This window comes from Phaseolus vulgaris, chromosome 11 (genome assembly GCF_000499845.2).
Source record: "Phaseolus vulgaris cultivar G19833 chromosome 11, P. vulgaris v2.0, whole genome shotgun sequence".
NCBI lineage: Eukaryota > Viridiplantae > Streptophyta > Magnoliopsida > Fabales > Fabaceae > Phaseolus > Phaseolus vulgaris.
Genome location: NC_023749.2, coordinates 17,429,290 through 17,448,372, shown reverse-complemented (window position 1 = coordinate 17,448,372; position 19,083 = coordinate 17,429,290). Strand labels below are relative to the sequence as shown.

The window sequence follows — 19,083 nt, the reverse complement described above, 5'->3', positions numbered from 1 at the left end:
TGCTATCAAACTGAGGCAGTCACGTGATGTGTTTGCTTTAAAGAATGGGGACCACTCAAGTTGCATGATTGGAATGCAGGGAAACACATGTGCACCAGTGACATCAGTGAAAGGGTGGAAGAAAAAAACAGTTGTGTCTGCTTTAACTAGATGGGAGAGGGAGGTATCTGTCGGAGATTCTTTCAGTTATTTTTTTAATAATTATTTGCTATTGTTTCTTGTCTTGAATCTGGATTCTTTTTTTTTTTCTTTTAATTTTTGTTTATATTTTGTTTGGGGCTTTTTCAATTCAAGTTGGAAAACAAAGACTAGTGGAGTATGTTGGGATGGATGAAAGGAAGGTATGTCATTTGTCAGTGAAAGTGTTGGCTCCTTTGAGTTTTATTGTACTTTATTATATCACTGCTTTTGAGGGTTGTGATTATCTTTATTAATATTTGATGTGTTAATTTGAGAGGGGACAAAAAAAATCAAAGTGTAAATATTTATTTGACTTGACTAAATTCTTGTAGTATATGGAAGTTTTGACTGTTGCAAGAAACTTTGTGTTATGGATTTGATCACACTCTCTCATAAACAAAGGTGGAAAATATCTGTTTAAATTGAGGATCAAAACCGGAATTACATAGAAAACATAACACAAAAGAAAGGTGGTATGGAGGGGGAAAGAAAAATAGACAAAATGAAAAAAAAAGAGAAAAAAATAAATATGATAAATGATATGATGAAAATTGTAAAAAAATATAGTATTAAAAATGAGATGAAAGTTTTAGAAAAGAAAAAAAAGGGAATTAATATATGATAATATTATCTAATTATATATGGTGAAGAATGTAGAATTTTTATGTGTTTGAAAATACTGACAATGGAAGGCTTAACATGCTGTCATTCTTCAGTAACTATTAAAGCATTAACATTAGAACTAATTAATTAATTTAGTTTAAGTGTTAGACAAGTATATTAAATTCTGATTAAACAAAAATATGTAGTCACAGTTATTCCTTGGGATTATTAAAGGAAATATGGTATACAATATAGTGAACATAGGAGTAATGATTTTAAGCCAAAAAAGAGGTGGAATTTTAATGAAATAAGAGATGCAAACTAAAATCTATGATATTCTATAAGTTGAGTCTGCAGTGGAACTTTCTCAAAGAAGATTTAGCCTTTTACAACTACGTGTTACGGAATTTTAAATTTTGTAGTTAGATCAAACTAATAATTTAATACGAATTCGAAAATGCTTAATTTCTATAGAAAAACACATTACATAAAAAATAAGTATTTATGTGATGCGTAATTCAATGCTAAAATCTAGACATATTTGGGACCAAAATACTTAGATGTTGGAAAGCACACGTTTTGACCTAAACATTAAAAAGAACAATTTGAGAAAGATTGTCAGAACAAATAAATTGATAAAAAAATAAACAGTTGACAAGAAATAATAATTGGAAGAAAATAAATTGATAAGAATATAATTTTGCTATAAATAAATGGATAGATAATTATTTTGGTGGAAAGAGTGATAGCAAATTAAAAGTATCGAAAACTAAAAAAAAAAAACTAATGCAAAAATAAAAAATTATTTTCATATTATTTGTCAACTTGTTGGTTTTTTTAGAATAAATCAGAGGAAGATATATATTTAATTATCTTTGCAAACAATTACATTTATATTACTTGCAGTAACTGACTCTTAAATGATTTTATGAGCAGTTACCATCAATTAAAACAGAAGAATAAAATATCACGTACAGAATAAATCAACTATGTATTTATTTGCAGTTAAAAAACACAATATCCAACACTCCTCCTTGATTTTTTGAACTGCAAATTCCATTCTTCTGTCTTGAGAACTCAAACTTGTTGGCTGGAGGTGGCTTGGAAAACAAATCTGCAAAAATTCTTCTTTTCATCCTCGCTTTGCTTAATCTCCATTCAACACCTTTTGATTTGACATAAGGTGCAGATTCTAAAAGACTTTTGTCAAAGCCGAAACTGATAAGATAATCATCATCAATTCTGTTATACCATGTTCTGGGAATATCTTTTAAGCCATAAATAGCTTTAGACAACTTATAAACTTTGTCTTCTTTTCCTTCAACAATGAAACCTTTAGGTTGCTCAACAAAAAATTCTTCTTCAAGAAATCCATTAAGGAATGTTGACTTGACATCCATTTGATGTACCTTTAGGTTGCTCCTGAGTTTTGTTCTTCTCAATCATATACACTTCCTCCATTGCCTTTTTCGACTTTGGGTCATTGATAACTTCTTTGTGATCAGCAGGTTCTTTGTGATTAGCAGATTCACATACTACAACTCTATGATATATGTCAGAGAGTAGTCGATTGCCTTTAATCAGTGGATCATCTTTCATTTCAGATTTTTGCATCTTGAGAAGCCCTTGACCAGTCAGCTCCTCCTGAAATAGATCTAATGAGAAACTTTTGCCTCTCATTTGTACCTTGAACAAATCTTGTCCTGTAGTATCCTTGATCAAACAGTGGTTATCTTCAAAAAACACCTTGAAGCCTTTTTGTAGCAACTGACCAACACTCAACAAATTTTGGTCTATGTTAGGTACATATAACACATTAGTAATTGTTTTAGTACCTAAATGTGTTGCTACAACATTGGTTCCTATTCCTTTTACTGAAATGTGACCCCCATGGCCTATCTTGACCTTTGAAATTTTTGAAGGCTTCAACTTCTTGAAATGTTTTTTGTCATAAGTCATGTGGTTTGTGCATCCACTATCAATTAGCCACGATGCACTTGAAATATTGTTGGAGAAACCAGTTGCAACGAAAAGTACATCCTCCTCATTTGCAATTTGAGCATCTACATCTTGTTGCTCACTTTGGTTTAATTCTTGTTGCTCACTTTGGTTTCTACAAATGACTACTTCATGCCCAAGTTGATTGCACTTGTTGCACTTAGCATCAGGCCTTCTCCAACACTTAAACGGTGGATGACCTAACTTGTTGCAATGCTTACAAGGAGGGTAATTTGATGAGAATCAAATAAAGGAGGCTTTTATTAATGGAGGAAGAGGACATCCACCCTCACATTTGAAGTTCTTCCTTCTAGTCTTCTCAAAATTAAAAGAAGACATAAAATAAAGATGAGGCCCAAGCCCAAAGCCCAAGCCCAAGCCCAAGAAGGCCAAAGCCCAAAGAGCCCAAGTCCATCCCATGAGGGGCAAGGCCAAGCTTTGAAATACTCTTGTATAGTTTTAGGAGGTGTGGTTATTAAATAAAGGTGTGTGAAAATGTAAAATAAAGTCACATTGTCCATGTGACTTAGGAGAGGTGTGTAGGTGTAGTTTTTGGGAGGTGTCATAGTAGAAAAAGGTCACACCTCCCATGTGACTTGTTTTTGGTGGGAATTTCAAATGAGTTTATTTGAAATTTCCCACCTATTTTTCAGCACCTTAGGCTATAAATAGAGGTGTTTCCTTTGTAAAATTCAGATTGGAATCGCCAGAGCAAGCACATCGCCAGAGATGAAGGTGGTGCAGATTATGAAGGCGGCCGGCGAGACCACAGGGAAGGTGTACGAAGGCACCCTAACTCGCCAATTCCAGTAGAGATCGCACTCCCAAGTTAGCTATGCACTGGGCAGTACCATGCATAAGTAACTTAGCAAAATGAGAGTAGAAGCAGCGCCCAAGTCAAGGAGGCTCCAGATGAAGGCACGTGTACGACTAGATGCGAGCCACGTGTCCAAGTCTGTAACTGCCAGGAGAGAGAAAGTAACTAGGTATATAAGAGTTCTTAACGAACTTTCTGAGGTACGCGCGTTCAGATTATACTCTTTACGCTTGCGAGTTATAGAGCTTACTGTGAGAGAGAATTTGCACGGTTCCTGTTCTCTTAGTATTTGGTGATTCGGTCACTGACTTGGGCGTTGGAGTGCGATCGGCCGCAGCGGCGCCGTTCTGTTCCTTTGCAGGTTCTTGAGGTGGATCTCGAAGAAGAACGGAGGTTTGAAGCGGTGCGCACGTCGATCCTTTGACGAGGCAGTTTCTAGCGTTTCGGTCAACAGGCAGGATCATCAGGCGCCCACCGTGGGGCCGTGTAAAACTTGCTCCCATCCACAGCGTGAGCTCTTGAAGGTTTTCGAAGTTTTCCGCGTGGTTGTGTGCTGGTGCAACCATCGTTCGCTGTTTGCTCAAAATTTGTTCGGTGAATTCGCGTTTTATACCGTTCGTTTGGGTTTTCGATCGGTGAAAGGAGGTTTTCCTGCTGTTTACGCGTAATTTGTTCAGTGGAGTTGAGTTCTTTCGCTCGATCAGTTATCCGTGGGAAGAGCAGTGGTTTCTGGTGGAGTTGCAGGTTTCTTTGGAGGTTGCGGTGTTCTTGAATTTTCTTGCGGAGTTTCGCACAGTTTTTCCGATTGATCGCTGAGTCGATCATAGCTGAAGTAAGTGTTGCTCGCTGCATTCTGTGATTCGCTGAAGTTCATGAGGAAAATGAGAAGCAATCGTTCAAGCCCCGTGGCGCCTGTCGCTGCTGAAGGCGACGCCGCCATGACCATGGCGCAGATGGCAGAGATGATGCGTTCGTTGCAGGCAACTGTGGAAGCCTCGCGCGTAGAGCAGGCGAGAATGCATGAGGACCTGGTCGCCTCTCGCGCCAGGAATGAGGAGCTCAGCAAGGTGACTGAGGAGTTGCGTCAAGCTCTTCAGGAGCAGCAAGGGCGTTCTTCTGCTGAAGAGGTTGCGCCGTCGTCGCCACCTCGTGTTTTTCCTATGCCTTTCGCTCAGGCGATTACTGACACGCCTATTCCTACGAGCGTAGTCCCTGTCAAGGCTGTCTTTACCGGCGTGGAGGATCCAGAGGCTCATCTAACCACGTTCCATACACAGATGATGCTGTCGGGAGGGTCATACGCCGTGTATTGCAAGATGTTCGTGAGTACGCTCCAGGGAACGACGTTGGAATGGTTTGTGAGCCTACCTAACGATCACATAACCAATTTTCAGCAGTTCTCGAAGGTTTTCGTCGAGCAATACATCGTGAACAAGGCACCGCCCAGGGTGTCTTATGATTTGTTTGATATAAGGCAGTACCAGGGAGAGTCCCTCAGAGACTACCTGAATCGCTTTGGAGCGCAGATGGTCAGATCGCCGGCTAAAGATGAAGAAATGCTGGTCTATGCATTCAAGAAGGGCGTGCTGCCAGGACCATTCTGCGAGGCCTTGATCAGGGCTCACCCTGCAACGTTTGCTGAGGTCAGGCGACTTGCGGTGGCTCACATCGCCGACGAGAGTGAGGTCGCCGAGAAGAGAGGGAGCGTGGCTCCCGCTAGGCCACGCGCCCAGACCAGGATCCAGCCGCAAAGGGTGCTGGAGACAGCGGCGGCGGCCAGGAAGGACCAGAGGACTCGCCATCCTTATGATAGGAGGAACAAGGGGAGGGGCTAGGGACGCCAGCAACCAGCACGCCGGGAATACAATCGCCCGCCTAAGCACAAGTTCGTTATGGGATTGGCGGACCTGATCGCCATTCCCAATATATCTGCTAGGTTGAAAGCGCCTGAGAAGGTGGGCGACAAGGTGCTGGTGTGAGTTTCACCAGGGCTTTGGCCACACTTTGGACTCGTGTTTGTCCTTAGGGTATCAGCTCGATGATCTGGTTAAGAGCGGGTTCCTAAATGACTATCTGCTGGACAGGAGGACGGGGGGAGCGTCGAGTTCCCAGCCAACGGGTGGAGAAGCCCAGCAACACGAGATGCCTATCCACGGGGAAATCCACACCATTGCAGGAGGCTTCTCAGGTGGTGGATGCACCGCATCGCAGAGGAAGAAGTACGCGCGGTCGGTGATGACAGTGGATATGTTTGAAGATCACTCGCCGGAGGTGGACATTACGTTCACCAAGCAGGATCTCCGGGACGTTGTGCCCCATGACAACGATCCCATAGTCATTTCGTTGATTACGGCGGAAAGGAAGGTCCACAGAGTTCTGGTGGACCAGGGAAGCTCGGCAGACGTGATGTTCTGGCCGACTTTCACGCAGCTGGAGTTGCCCCTTGACCAGCTAAGGCCCTATGGAGGGTGCCTGTATGGGTTCGCTGGTGACCAGGTGGAGGTCAGGGGGTACATTGAGTTGAGAACCACGTTTACAGATGAGGCTGGTTCGAGGACGGAGAAAATCAAGTACCTCATTGTAAACGCTCCTTCAGCATACAACATCCTGTTGGGGAGGCCCACGCTTAACAGGATAGGCGCTATACCGTCGACTCGGCACATGAAGGTGAAGTTGCCGTCTATGGAGGGAGTGGTGATCACGATCAAGTCTGATCAGAAAGAAGCAAAAAAGTGCTATGAAAATAGCCTGAAAAACAAGAGATCAGTGAGTTATGTAACAACCACCCCACCTCCCGGTGTGAAGCCCAGATCGACGGTAACAGAAGAGACCGCCGGAAGGGACGTGGAGATGGTGGACGCTGAGCTGGGGGAGGGGAACGCTGGTCTGGAGGAGGAAGAGGCGCGGAATCGCCCTGAGGAAGCGAGAGAGCAGGGAATCGCCAGGGCGGTGATCGCCAGCGAATCCAGGCCAAAACCTGTCGAGCAGTGGCTCGAGAAAGAGATCGGGGGAAAGATCTTCAAGCTAGGAAGATCTCTGGAGGTCGAGCTCCAGGACCAGATCGCCAAGGTGATTGAGCGGCATCTGGACGCGTTTGCATGGTCGGCTTCGGACATGCCCGGGATTGATCCCGACTTCTTGTGCCATCATCTGGCGATGGACAACTTGGTGAGACCAGTGCGACAAAGAAGAAGAAGGTTCAACGAGGAAAGGAGGCAGGCGATTAGAGATGAAACACAGAAACTCCTTGCTGCAGGCCACATCAGGGAAGTCCAGTACCCTGAATGGCTGGCAAATGTCGTGCTGGTAAAGAAAAGTAATGGGAAATGGCGCATGTGCATCGATTTCACTGACCTGAACAAAGCTTGCCCAAAGGATTCGTATCCTTTACCAAGTATAGACGCCCTGGTGGACAGTGCTGCAGGGTGTAAGTTGCTGAGTTTCCTGGATGCCTTCTCGGGGTATAACCAGATCAAGATGCATCCCATGGATGAAGAGAAGACAGCCTTCATGACGGAGAGGTCGTGCTATTGCTATAAGGTGATGCCGTTTGGGCTGAAGAACGCGGGGACCACGTACCAGAGGCTGATGGATCGGGTGCTTGCACCGATGCTGGGAAGGAACGTGCAAGCGTATGTCGATGACATGGTCGTGACCTCGCCGAAAAAGAGCAAGCACGTTGCGGACTTGGAAGAATTGTTCACAACGATCGCCAAGTTCAGATTAAAGCTGAATCCAGAGAAATGCATTTTCGGCGTGGAAGTTGGGAAGTTTTTGGGTTTCCTCTTGACTGAAAGAGGTATAGAGGCCAACCCTGATAAGTGCGCCGCCATCTTGGCGATGAGGAGCCCAGCTACGGTGAAGGAGGTTCAACAGCTAACAGGTCGGATGGCAGCCCTGTCTCGCTTCGTGTCAGCTAGCGGAGAGAAGGGACATCCCTATTTTCAGTGCTTGAGGCGCAATAACAAGTTTGCCTGGACGAAGGAGTGCGAGGAAGCCTTCGTCAAGCTGAAGGAGTATCTGGCGAGCCCGCCGGTTTTGTGCAAACCGCTGGTGGGAATCCCTCTCAGGTTGTATTTTGCCGTAACTGAGAGGGCGGTGAGTGCGGTGCTCGCCCAAGACCAAGATCAGGCTCAGAAGCCTATTTATTTTGTCAGTAAGGTGTTGCAGGGCCCCGAAACGAGATATCAGGCCCTGGAGAAGGCTGCGCTGGCTGTGGTGTTTTCGGCAATGAGGTTGCGCCACTATTTCCATAGCTTCACCATACTGGTGATGACTGACCTGCCCATCCAGAAAGTTTTGAAGAAGCCCGACGTTGCGGGAAGGATGGTGAAATGGGCAGTGGAGCTGTCAGAGTTTGACATCAAGTATGAGCCCCGAGGCCCGATCAAGGGGCAGATCTTTGCAGACTTCGTGGTCGAGCTCTCGTCTGAGGCGGCACGAGTTGAGGGGGACGACTTCCGTTGGGTACTCTCGGTGGATGGATCGTCGAACCAGCAGGGTAGCGGTGCTGGAGTCATTTTAGAAGGGCCCAATGGCGTGCTGATCGAGCAATCTTTGAGATTCGCCTTCAAAGCCAGTAACAATCAAGCAGAGTATGAGGCGCTGATCGCCGGAATTTTATTGGCCAAGGAGATGGGTGCTAGGGTGCTGATGGCTAAGAGTGACTCGCTGCTAGTCACAGGGCAAGTAACAGGGGAGTTCCAGGCTAAAGATCCACAAATGGCGGCCTATCTGGAATATGTGCAGGAGTAGAAGAGTTCCTTTGCCTCCTTTGAAGTAGTGCATGTGCCCAGAGAGCAGAATGCCCGAGCTGACTTGCTAGCTAAGCTCGCCAGTTCAGGCAAGGGGGGTAGGCAGAGGACGGTGATTCAAGAAACTCTGAAGACGCCGAGAGCATTTGTGGCAGATCACCTGGTCCTTCAGATAAGCAAGTCGACGGAGAAAGCAGCGAGAAGCCATAAGTCCCTGACGCAAGAAACTCTGAGATCGCCGAGAATTAGAGCATGTCGGGGAGAGGAGGTAAACGTGATGCAGGTCTGCGCTACCCATGAGCCAGACACTTGGATAACACAATACAAGCGGTGCCTGGCAGATGGCCTTCTCCCACTGGATCCGACTGAGGCTAGGAAGGTAAAGAAGAATTCTAGCAAGTACACCCTGATTGATGGCGATCTGTACAGGTTTGGGTTCACTCACCCGCTCCTGGAATGTATACATGGCGAGAAGTGCACGAGAATCATGGCGGAGCACCACGAAGGTATATGTGGAAGCCACGTCGGGGGTCGAGCTCTGGCCGCAAGGACTCTCCGTGCAGGCTACTACTGGCCAACGATGAGAGAAGATTGTAAGAAGTATGCGCAGTGTTGCAAACAGTGCCAACAGCACGCCGATTGGCACAAGGCGCCTCCCAAGGAGTTGAAGTCGATTTACAGCCCTTGGCCGTTTCATACGTGGGGAATCGACATCCTGGGACCTTTTCCGCTGGCGATCAGGCAGATGAAGTACTTGGTGGTGGCAATTGAATATTTCACCAAGTGGATCGAAGCAGAACCAGTGGCCCAGATCACCGCACACAAGATCGAAGGTTTCGTGTGGAAGAACATCGTGTGCCGGTTTGGAGTGCCTAAGCGCCTGGTGTCGGACAATGGGACTCAGTTTGCCAATCACCTGTTGAAGAAGCTTTGCGAAGGGGTGGGAATTCAACAAGTGTTTGCATCCGTCGAGCACCCTCAGACAAATGGCCAGGTGGAGTCAGCTAATCGGGTGTTGTTGAGAGGTTTAAAGAGAAGGCTAGAAAAAGCCAAGGGAAGCTGGGCTGAGGAGGTGCCCCGTATAGTCTGGGCATACCACACCACCGAGCAGTCAGGAACCCATGAGACCCCGTTCAGTTTGGTCTATGGGTGTGATGCGATGATTCCAGTAGAGATCCAGGAGAGCTCGCCGAGATTCCAGAACTTTGTAGAGGAAGACTCGAATGAAGAGAGAAGGCTGAACCTGGATCTACTGGACGAGGTCAGGGAAGAGGCGAGATTGAAGGCTGAGGCGGTGAAGAGAAGGATTGAACGAAGGTACAACTCGAAGGTGATGCCAAGGCAATTTAGAGAAGGCGACCTGGTGATGAGAAAAGCCCACCAGTACGAGATGGAGAATAAGCTGTCGCCTAAGTGGACGGGACAGTTCAGAATAACCGAGGCGCTCGGGAACGGCGCCTACCGCTTAGAGACGCTGGAAGGAGGGGCGATTCCTCGCACCTGGAACGCCACGCACCTGAAGTTGTACTATAGTTAAGAGCTTTGTAAGTAAAGACAAACACAAAAGTTATATTACAATGTCTCTGATAAAACAGTTTGAAGGGGGCACTCTTTTTTCCCTAAGGAGGGTTTTTAATGAGGCCACCCAATAAAAGAAGAGTTTTCGAAGTATAAGGCGTTTTCAGATTGCATGCTTGCTGTTTTCGAAAAAGTTTTGAAGAAAGACCTTGTCACTTGTACGTGACTCAAGGCGAGTTAAAGATATATTGCATGCTTTCTAAAAGGTTTTTAAGTCCTCATCGTTTTTCGGCGATTGGAGGCATCAGTTAAAGTTTTTAAGTCCTCATCGTTTTTCGGCGATTGGAGGCATCAGTTAAAGTTTTTAAGTCCTCATCGTCTTTCGGCGATCGGAGGCACCAGTTGAAAGACCTCAACGCCCTCGCGCGTCCTGAGGCAAGTTAAAGACCTCCTCGTCGCTGAGCGAGTGCAGGCGAGGAAGAGCGAAAAGTCCTCAGTGTTTCTGGGGGCGAGAAGATGTAACCCCTGGGGCAATGTAGAGGCAAGTAAAAGACCTCCTCGCCGTCGAGCGAGTGTAGGCGAGAAAGAGTGAAAAGTCCTCAGTGTTTCTGGGGGCGAGAAGATGTAACCCCTGGGGCAATGTAGAGGCACCAATGAAAAGAACTCAGTGTTTCTGGGGGCGAGAAGATGTAACCCCTGGGGCAATGTAGAGGCGCCAGTAAAAGTCCTCAATGTTTCTGGGGGCGAGAAGATGTAACCCCTGGGGCAATATAGAGGCACGAGTTAAAGACCTTCTCGCCTATGAGCGAGTTCAGGCGAGTTAAAGACCTTCTCGCCTATGAGCGAGTTCAGGCAAGATAAAATCCTTCTCGTCTCGAACGAGTTCAGGTATGGTGTAGAGGGTGGAAGAAGTTCTGAGGGTGGCTAAGGTAGGTTCGAAGAGAACGCCTAGCCACCCGGTCTCTTGCTCTGAAGCACAAGGAGGTAGAGAAGGATCCGAAAGGCGCCTCTACCCCCAGATGAAAGAGCAATGGCCAAGGTGTGAAGGCAGGAAGAAACTGGTGTCGCCAAGAGTCTCTGGCGACCAGGAAACGTTCAAGCAATGGCGAGAAGTCAAAGACCCGTTTGATGAAGCAGATCGGGTGTAACGACGTCATAAAGCCAGGGGTTGAGTTAAAGTCCATTGCTTGGAGTATCATTTTACGCTAAGGTTCATTGCCTTAAGTTTGCGAGTTGATAAATGTGATTATTATTCGAAGTTGAGATGGTTCGAAACGGCTAAGTACAAGATCATGCCTACGAGATTACTAAGTTATTTCTTCGACGTAAATCACGCAAGGAAAGTTAAAGGTAGACGAAGAGGTTACAAGAAAAGATGCAAAGGAAATTTCATTAAGTAAAGTATCAGCTCAAAAATACGTGTACAAGAAAATACGAGTTTATTACAGAATTATATACAAGGGAAAGGCACGAAGGTAGCAGATGGAGAGAATCGATTAGTCTTCAGCGGGAACCACTTTTCCATCCACTACCTCGTTATCAAGAGACACCATGCTGAGGTCCAGGTCGGGGAACAAGCAGGCAAATTGTTCCCGCGCAGCTTCGAATCCAGCAGCCAGAATTTGAGCAGAATTCAGCTTGAGTTCTTCAATCTGCTTCTGAAGTTCCTCAATCCGTTTCTTGAGATCTTCAGTCTGTTCTTTCAGCTCCTTATTCTGCTGCTCCAGCTCTCCAACTTGTTTCTTGAGTTGTTCATTGGTTTCTTGAGCCTGGAGAAGGTCGTCACCAACCTTCTTGGATTCTGCTTGCGCTTGTCCCAATTCGGCAGCGAGCTCCCCTTTTTCCTTGTTGGCTTCAGCAAGCTCAGCCATGGCGTCATCTCTCGCCTTTTCCACCTTTCCAAGGAGGGTCTCTTGGTCGGCTGACCTTTGCTCCAATTTCTTCACCTTGGCGGCGTCAAATTTTATGAGAGCCTCCAGGTCAGCCACCTTGACGCGATAAGGCACAATCTTGCTCTCCAGTTCAATTTTTTCTTGAGCCAGTTGCTGCACCTTATGGCGGAGATCAGTGGCCTCCTTGCGCGCCAATCTGAGCTCGGTGCTCATTGCGTCTTCTACTCGGGAGTGCTCAATCTCCGCGAGTGTCAAGTTGAAGGACAACTTCTCCACCTCAACCTTCATGGTGCTGTTCTCTGTTTTGAGGTTGAAGAGGTCGTCCTGGAGCTTCCTGGTGGAGCTCTGCACCGCCCTAGTTATGATGGCGGGAATATCTTCTGCTATCGTCTTCAGCTTAGCAGATAAAGGCTCCCACATCCTCGTGACCTCGAGAGGGAGGTTTGCTGCTTGGAGAGGCGTTGGTGGGGCCTGTTGTTGGTTTCCGTCGCCACCCTCTTTAGTTGGTTCTTCAGTGGGTGTTTCTGCTCGTGGTGGCGACGTCGGAGACTCGGTGATCAAAATCGGAGAGGTGTGGGCAACCTCATCCCCGATTGGAGCGGCATCTGCAGCTGAGGCGTTAGAAGGAGGACCCCTCCAGCTGATACATATGGCGTGGAGGCGCTTGGGGGGTCCTCCAAGAAGTTGTCTTCGGCGGCCTCGACCGCGGGTGGCGCAGTTGCCAACGGAATGGCTTGGACTGGGGAAGCGGGAGCTGGTGGAGATGGCATTGTTGGAGGTGGAGCAGGCGTGGATGGCGGTGTTGAGATTGGAAGAGGGGGTGGGGCAGGCGGTGAAGAAGGTGCCACCCTCTTCCTCTTTGTAACGAGGCCATCTTCGGTGACCTCGTCATCTTCTTCCTCCTCCTCGTGGACTATCTGGGGAGCTTTCCTCTTAGGCCTTTTGAGGACAAGCTTCTTACGTTGGGCGGCGGGCTGGACATCGGAGGGAGCTGGGCCCTTAGGTGGCGATCGACCCTGGGTGACGGCGATCTCCACCACCGAATTCGGTACTGTTTGAGAGCCCGTCGCCAGCCCGTGGGTTCGGGCGAGCGCCCTCAATTCAGCGAGCATACCCTTGCCCAACATGTTATCTGCATAGAACGAAAATGCATGGGTTAACTCAGAGAGAAAATAAGTGCATAAGGCAGTATGCAGCAAAGCAGATGATCGGTGCAGAAAAATAAAACCAAAGTCTTGCGCATAACGCACAAGACGCCCAGAAACAGTTAAATAGAAGCAGTACTAAAACAACAGTTCAAGTGTTCTAACCTATTCGAATTTCAAGTTGGTCCTCGTAAAATTCGAAGCAGATCAAGGTGGTGGTGAGGAAAGTGATGTTGGCATCCACCACCCTTTTCCAAAAGAGGCAGAGATCTCTGTCCAACGCCCCCATGCTATCAGGACTTCAGGGTCTCCTGAAGCAGCTCTTGGACTCTTTTTTTCCCTTGTCCACCCAGTACAAGGGGAAGCCGTCAAGTAGGGAGGCGTCTTTGTCGTTAGGGCGCACTTGGACGAATTTCCCTTTCCAGTCTTTATAAGATTGCTGGAAGATGGAGAAGATTGACCTCCCAGCAATCGCATTCAAGCTAACCCACAGGCGATCTCCTGGGTGCTTGGCTTCGAAGAGAAATAGAAATACGTCTACGGATGCGGGCAACCCCAGATGGTCGCACATCACTTCGAACGCTCGCACAAACGCCCAGCTGTTGGGATGGAGCTGGGCGGCGGCGATGTTGAGCTCGGTAAGGAGCTCCCTTTCGAAACGGGTGAAAGGGAACTTGAGCTTCACCTTCTTGAATAAGGTTGTGTAGACGAAGCAGAAGGGCCCGTCAGCACTCACCTTATCGTCGACACAAACGGGCAGATCGGGGGGGCAAGGTAGCACTATCATCTTTTCATCGTGCTCCTTATGAAATGATTGGTGAGGCTCATCCCCCTTAGTCAATCGCAAGACTGCTCCAGCAGTGTTCACGGAAGACGTTTCCCCCAACAGGGTCGAGTTGGCCCAGGGGTAGAGTTTTTTGAAGTCTGGCAGGGGAATGGGGGCTCCTCCGGCGATAGGTGGAGTCGCCTGGGCCAGGTTGGGGCGGGAAGGTGCAGGCCTCTCAGCCTGGGAAGATGAAGCACCGCGTGCTCGCGGTGGGATGAGTGCTTGAGAAGAGGGGTGTCGCGATGAAGGAGGAGGATTCGGGGTGATCTTTGAGCGGGTCATTCTCGAAGCTGCAAAGGAAGAAGAAAAGGAAAAATGATCAGGGTTCGCAGAGGCTGACTCGATCCCTAAGTTACGCAGAAGGGTGGAAAGCGAACGAACGAAGGTTCGTTGCGACGATTGACGAAGCCCTAAGTTACGCAGAAGGAGAAATGGAAAAAGCAACCCAGAGCGTATGCACCAGACAGTTACAAGATGATGCGAAACGGTTAAAATGCAAGAAAAACCAGTGGAAGAAGGAAAGTAGGTACCTTTTGATGATCAGGAAGACGACGAAGGATGATGGTGATTCAGAATGTTGGAGGGCGCTGAGAGTTTTTTGCAGGAGGAAGTTAGAGCGTTTGTGAATATGAAGAAAAGTGATGGAACAGTGTGGAGTGAAAATGGGTTTAAGAGTTTTTTTCGAAATGGGTTTGGGAAGCGCAAACGGTAACTGAAGGTAGCCGTTGATGAAGCCACGTGTCGAACGATGGGTGAGGGGTTTGGTGGAGCGTCAGAGAAGCAGAAGGTACAATCGCTTGGAATTCTGCGTCAGTGCCACGTAGACCGATGTTGACGTGACTCTTCTAGTCTTTTCGCTGGACAAGTCTTCGCTTAAGACTGGGGAGCTTGTGTACCGCCCTGGTAGTCGGAAGTGATGACGTGGCATCCAGCTACAGTATAGGCGTGTTGACAAGGCGCCAGGTTGGCAGAAGGGAAGGAAGTCGGGGGGCTCGTGAAGTCGCCAGTTATTAAGTTGGCGTGTTCCGATCTCCAGCATACCAGAACCGGCGATCTCCCGGTTAAAGATGAAGTCGCCAGATGTAAACTCAGGCGACCTAGTGATTGGAGATCGCCAGAGCAAGCACATCGCCAGAGATGAAGGTGGTGCAGATTATGAAGGCGGCCGGCGAGACCACAGGGAAGGTGTACGAAGGCACCCTAACTCGCCAATTCCAGTAGAGATCGCACTCCCAAGTTAGCTATGCACTGGGCAGTACCATGCATAAGTAACTTAGCAAAATGAGAGTAGAAGCAACGCCCAAGTCAAGGAGGCTCCAGATGAAGGCACGTGTACGACTAGATGCGAGCCACGTGTCCAAGTCTGTAACTGCCAGGAGAGAGAAAGTAACCAGGTATATAAGAGTTCTTAACGAACTTTCTGAGGTACGCGCGTTCAGATTATACTCTTTACGCTTGCGAGTTATAGAGCTTACTGTGAGAGAGAATTTGCACGGTTCCTGTTCTCTTAGTATTTGGTGATTCGGTCACTGACTTGGGCGTTGGAGTGCGATCGGCCGCAGCGGCGCCGTTCTGTTCCTTTGCAGGTTCTTGAGGTGGATCTCGAAGAAGAACGGAGGTTTGAAGCGGTGCGCACGTCGATCCTTTGACGAGGCAGTTTCTAGCGTTCCGGTCAACAGGCAGGATCAATCTTCATGAGCATTTCTTCTCTCCTTCCTTTCTTCTTTGTTAATTCTTTGTTCTAAGCTTGTTGTCTTGTTTTTTGGTTCGGCTGTCCTTAATTTTCCAGCACCTATGTTTTGTTCTTTGCCTTTTAATTTCATTTTGTTCGGTTGAAATGTGTTCTTATGCAATTCTGTTCGGTACTTCTTAATTCTACCTCTTTTGTTTGGTTTAATTTGACTATAATTGGTTCATCCAAATGAGTTTGGGATTTGGTACTAGTTTTTGGTGAGTTCTTGTCTTAGAACAATGATCCAACTCTAAGAAAAGTGCCTCTATAATGTCCAACTCAAGGTGATTCCTAAGAAGGTCAAGAACCTTTCTCTACATGGCTAGTGGAATCACATCAGAACTGGATTATGAAATTTAAACCACAGAAACTTCAAGATGTTAACTCAATAATGGCACTGGAATCAATTAAAAACAGTAAGCCAATTAATTGAGATAAATTTTTTAAAATCGCTGCCAGATTACCGTATTCTTTTCGGCAGATTTGTACACTTTTTTTATTTTATTTATCATTTTTTGTGTACTTTGAATTTTTGAATGATTATTTTTTCTACTCTTTTCTAACACTTTGAATATCACAAATCCAGAATTTCAGAATTTTCCAGTGAGTAAATCAATTGCAATAAGGAAAAAGAGTAAGCACTTTTTTTTCAAAAACAGAGGAATCCTAATAGGAACAAAAAACAGAATTATGAACTAGCAAAGACATAATGGAAAATGATGTATTGGAACTTGTATAGGTCTAGAATACAAGTATGAACTCAATTCTAAAAACAAAATGCACAAAGGATCAATATCAATTCAGAAAATTATATGACACTAAAGCAAGAAACAATCAAAAAACTAAAAGTACTACTAGAAGTAATGACAATTATGGAATAACATGACTAAGACAAAACTTGACATGATTACAAAATTAAAAGACATATGACAAAAAATAACAACAAGTGAAAGGAAGCTTAAGGTAAACTCTAGGAAGGAGAATGCCATTCCAAAAGAGCAACCATACTCATGAATAATGAGTGCCATAAACCTTTTCACAAGCACTTGGTGTAACAAAAGAAAAACAGCAAGAAAACTCAATTAACACTTAAAACAGAAACTTAAATTGCAAGAAAATTAAAGAGTTCTTGAAATTAAAGTGCACACAACTCAACAATTAAACAAGAAGAACCTAAGACTCATGATACCACATGATGTGATTCCACTAGCCATATAGAGAATGATTCTTGACATTCTTAGGAATCACCTTGAGGTAGACAAAATTTAGGCACTTTTCTTAGAGTTGGATCAATGTTCTAAGACAAGAACTCACCAAAAACTAGTACCAAATCCCAAACTCATTTGAATGTTCCACATATTGTCAAATTGAACCAAAAGAGATGGAGGAAAGGCAAAAACACTAATTAACAAAACAAAACAGCAAGGTACCGAATCAAAATGCTGGAATTAAAGAAGAAAAGATGAAGAACAGCCAAGAACACAAATGAACCATAGCTACACATTAACAAGCTGAAATTGCCGAACCAAAACAACTAGGAAACAAGCTAAGACAAGGAAATTAACAAAAGAAGAAAGGAAGGAGAAGAGAATGCTCATTAAGATGGAAGAAAGGTTGGATGATCACGCCACTAGAAGTATGGATGCTCCTAGATGAGTGTGCAAGCCGCCACTTGAGGAAACCATGATCCTTCAAGATAAGACTAGAGAAGAAGGCTCAAAAGCTCTTCAATGCTCACTCCAATTTTGAGTATAGTTTCTTTAGATAAATTCAAATATGAAAAATACAAAGAGAGCACCTCTATTTATAGCCTAAGGTGCTGAAATATAAGCTACACAAATTCAAAAACTCCCTCCCAAAAAGCTTCTAGAATTTGCGCCTAAAACAAAGCATGAGGAAGGTGTGACCTCTTCCTTGACTTTGGCACCTCCTTTTCTACTCCTACACCTATCTACTAACACCCCCCCCCCCCCTAAGACTCCTAACTAAAGACTAAAAGATGCTTTAACAATAGAGGTTTCTAATGTTTCCCTCTAAGCACCTTCAAACAATATTCTTTATTATTTAAAACTTGGCCTTGCCCTTCATAGGATGGACTTGGGCTTGGGCTTGGGCTTTGGGCTTTGGGCTTGGGCCTCTCTTTATTTTATGTCTTCTTTTAATTTTGAGAAGACTAGAAGGAAGAACTTCAAGTGTGATGGTGAATTGCCTCTTCCTTCCTTAATAAAAACCTCCTTTAGGTCTTTTCTTTTCTCGCCTGCACTCGCTCGAGGGCGAGGAGGTCTTTTCTTTTCTCGCCTCCAAACGCACGAGAGCGCTGGGGTCTTTAGTCATTGTTGGTGCCTCCGATCGCCGAAAGACGATGAGGACTTTAAAACTTTAACTGATGCCTAACCTCATGGCTTTTTGCATATGTTCTTTGATTATGTGAATCCAATTGATCTTCACTTTCTTGGTGATGCAGAAGATGTAAACCAGATCTTCTTCAGTCAGCACAGAGTGATTACTCCCCCTTGGAGTTAGAATCCAAGTTGCAATGAGAGCAAGCAATCTCTCATCAAGCTTCAAACCTCCAACCGAGCATGTGCTAACTTGAGATTGATTGTTCTTTAAGCAATTTTTGTAGAACTGAATTTTGTTGAAATCTTCCACCACACCAAGGTTTCCCCTGTTGATTCTCAGACCAGAGAACTTAAGTCCAGCAACAGCTGCCCAAACCTCATGAGTTATTTCCATCTCCACACCTTTCACATGAGAGACTAGGTTGTTTCCCTGAAACTTCAAGTTGGTGTAGAATACCCTCACAAAATCTGGATATATGTTCCCTTTTAGCTCCAGAAATTTTCTAAGTGACTGGTCCTTGAGAAGCCTCCTCACTTTGTCAAGCTTTTGACTTTTCAGTCAATCAAAGCACACAACCTTGGGGTTGTTTATCTTCTTGACACTTGTTTCATACCTATACTTCTCAGTGAGTTCGGTGTCACCAGAAAACCAGCTTTCAAGTCTTCCTCCAGTCCTTACAGCTCTGGTTTTGACTCTTTTAGAGGTGGGAGAGGTTGATTCCATGACAGCAGAGACGAAAACTCACTTCACATAAATTTTGCAAGAGATGGTGCAAGAGATATTGCAAGAGATGTTGCAATTGGTTGTTCTTGATGGAAGAAATCTGCACCTAATTTTATAGTAGAAAGAGAATCAATTTGAATTTAATTTCATTCAATGGGTACCTGATTTTTCAGAGAGAGGACTTGACTTTGTTCTGCACTGAAAATGTCAGAAAAAGCTGAAAATCACATGGTCTTCACATGTGATCTTTGACTAGTCATTAAGGCTCTTTAATTTCCAAGATTTTGGAATATATTCCTTTATTACTGTTGTAACTTCTTTCTGATCATGCTCAGATTTCAACACAGATCTTTTGACCAAGATTCTCCCTTTGAAATTGATCAGCAATGGATAGAATTTCAAAAAGCAGTTAAATCAATTTCTTCACAATGCTGTCAGACTCAAAACAATCGGTTGTTTCGAATAAACAATCGGTTGTTTTTCTGCAGCAGTTAAAAACTTTGATTTTGAAATTTTTAACCATTAACAGAAACAGATTAAAGCACATGACAT

The 19,083-nt window shown here is 45.4% G+C and overlaps 1 protein-coding gene across 1 annotated transcript; it reads right to left on the bottom strand.

Annotated features, from left to right (window-relative positions):
- Positions 1–1,778: 1,778 nt before the first annotated feature.
- Positions 1,779–18,531, bottom strand: LOC137835715 (uncharacterized). Its single transcript, XM_068644346.1, has 4 exons — positions 18,422–18,531; positions 18,058–18,358; positions 2,193–2,997; positions 1,779–2,101 (listed from the first exon to the last, which is right to left on the bottom strand). The coding sequence occupies exons 1-4, from the start codon at positions 18,529–18,531 to the stop codon at positions 1,779–1,781; spliced, it is 1,539 nt and encodes a 512-aa protein (XP_068500447.1).
- Positions 18,532–19,083: the final 552 nt, after the last annotated feature.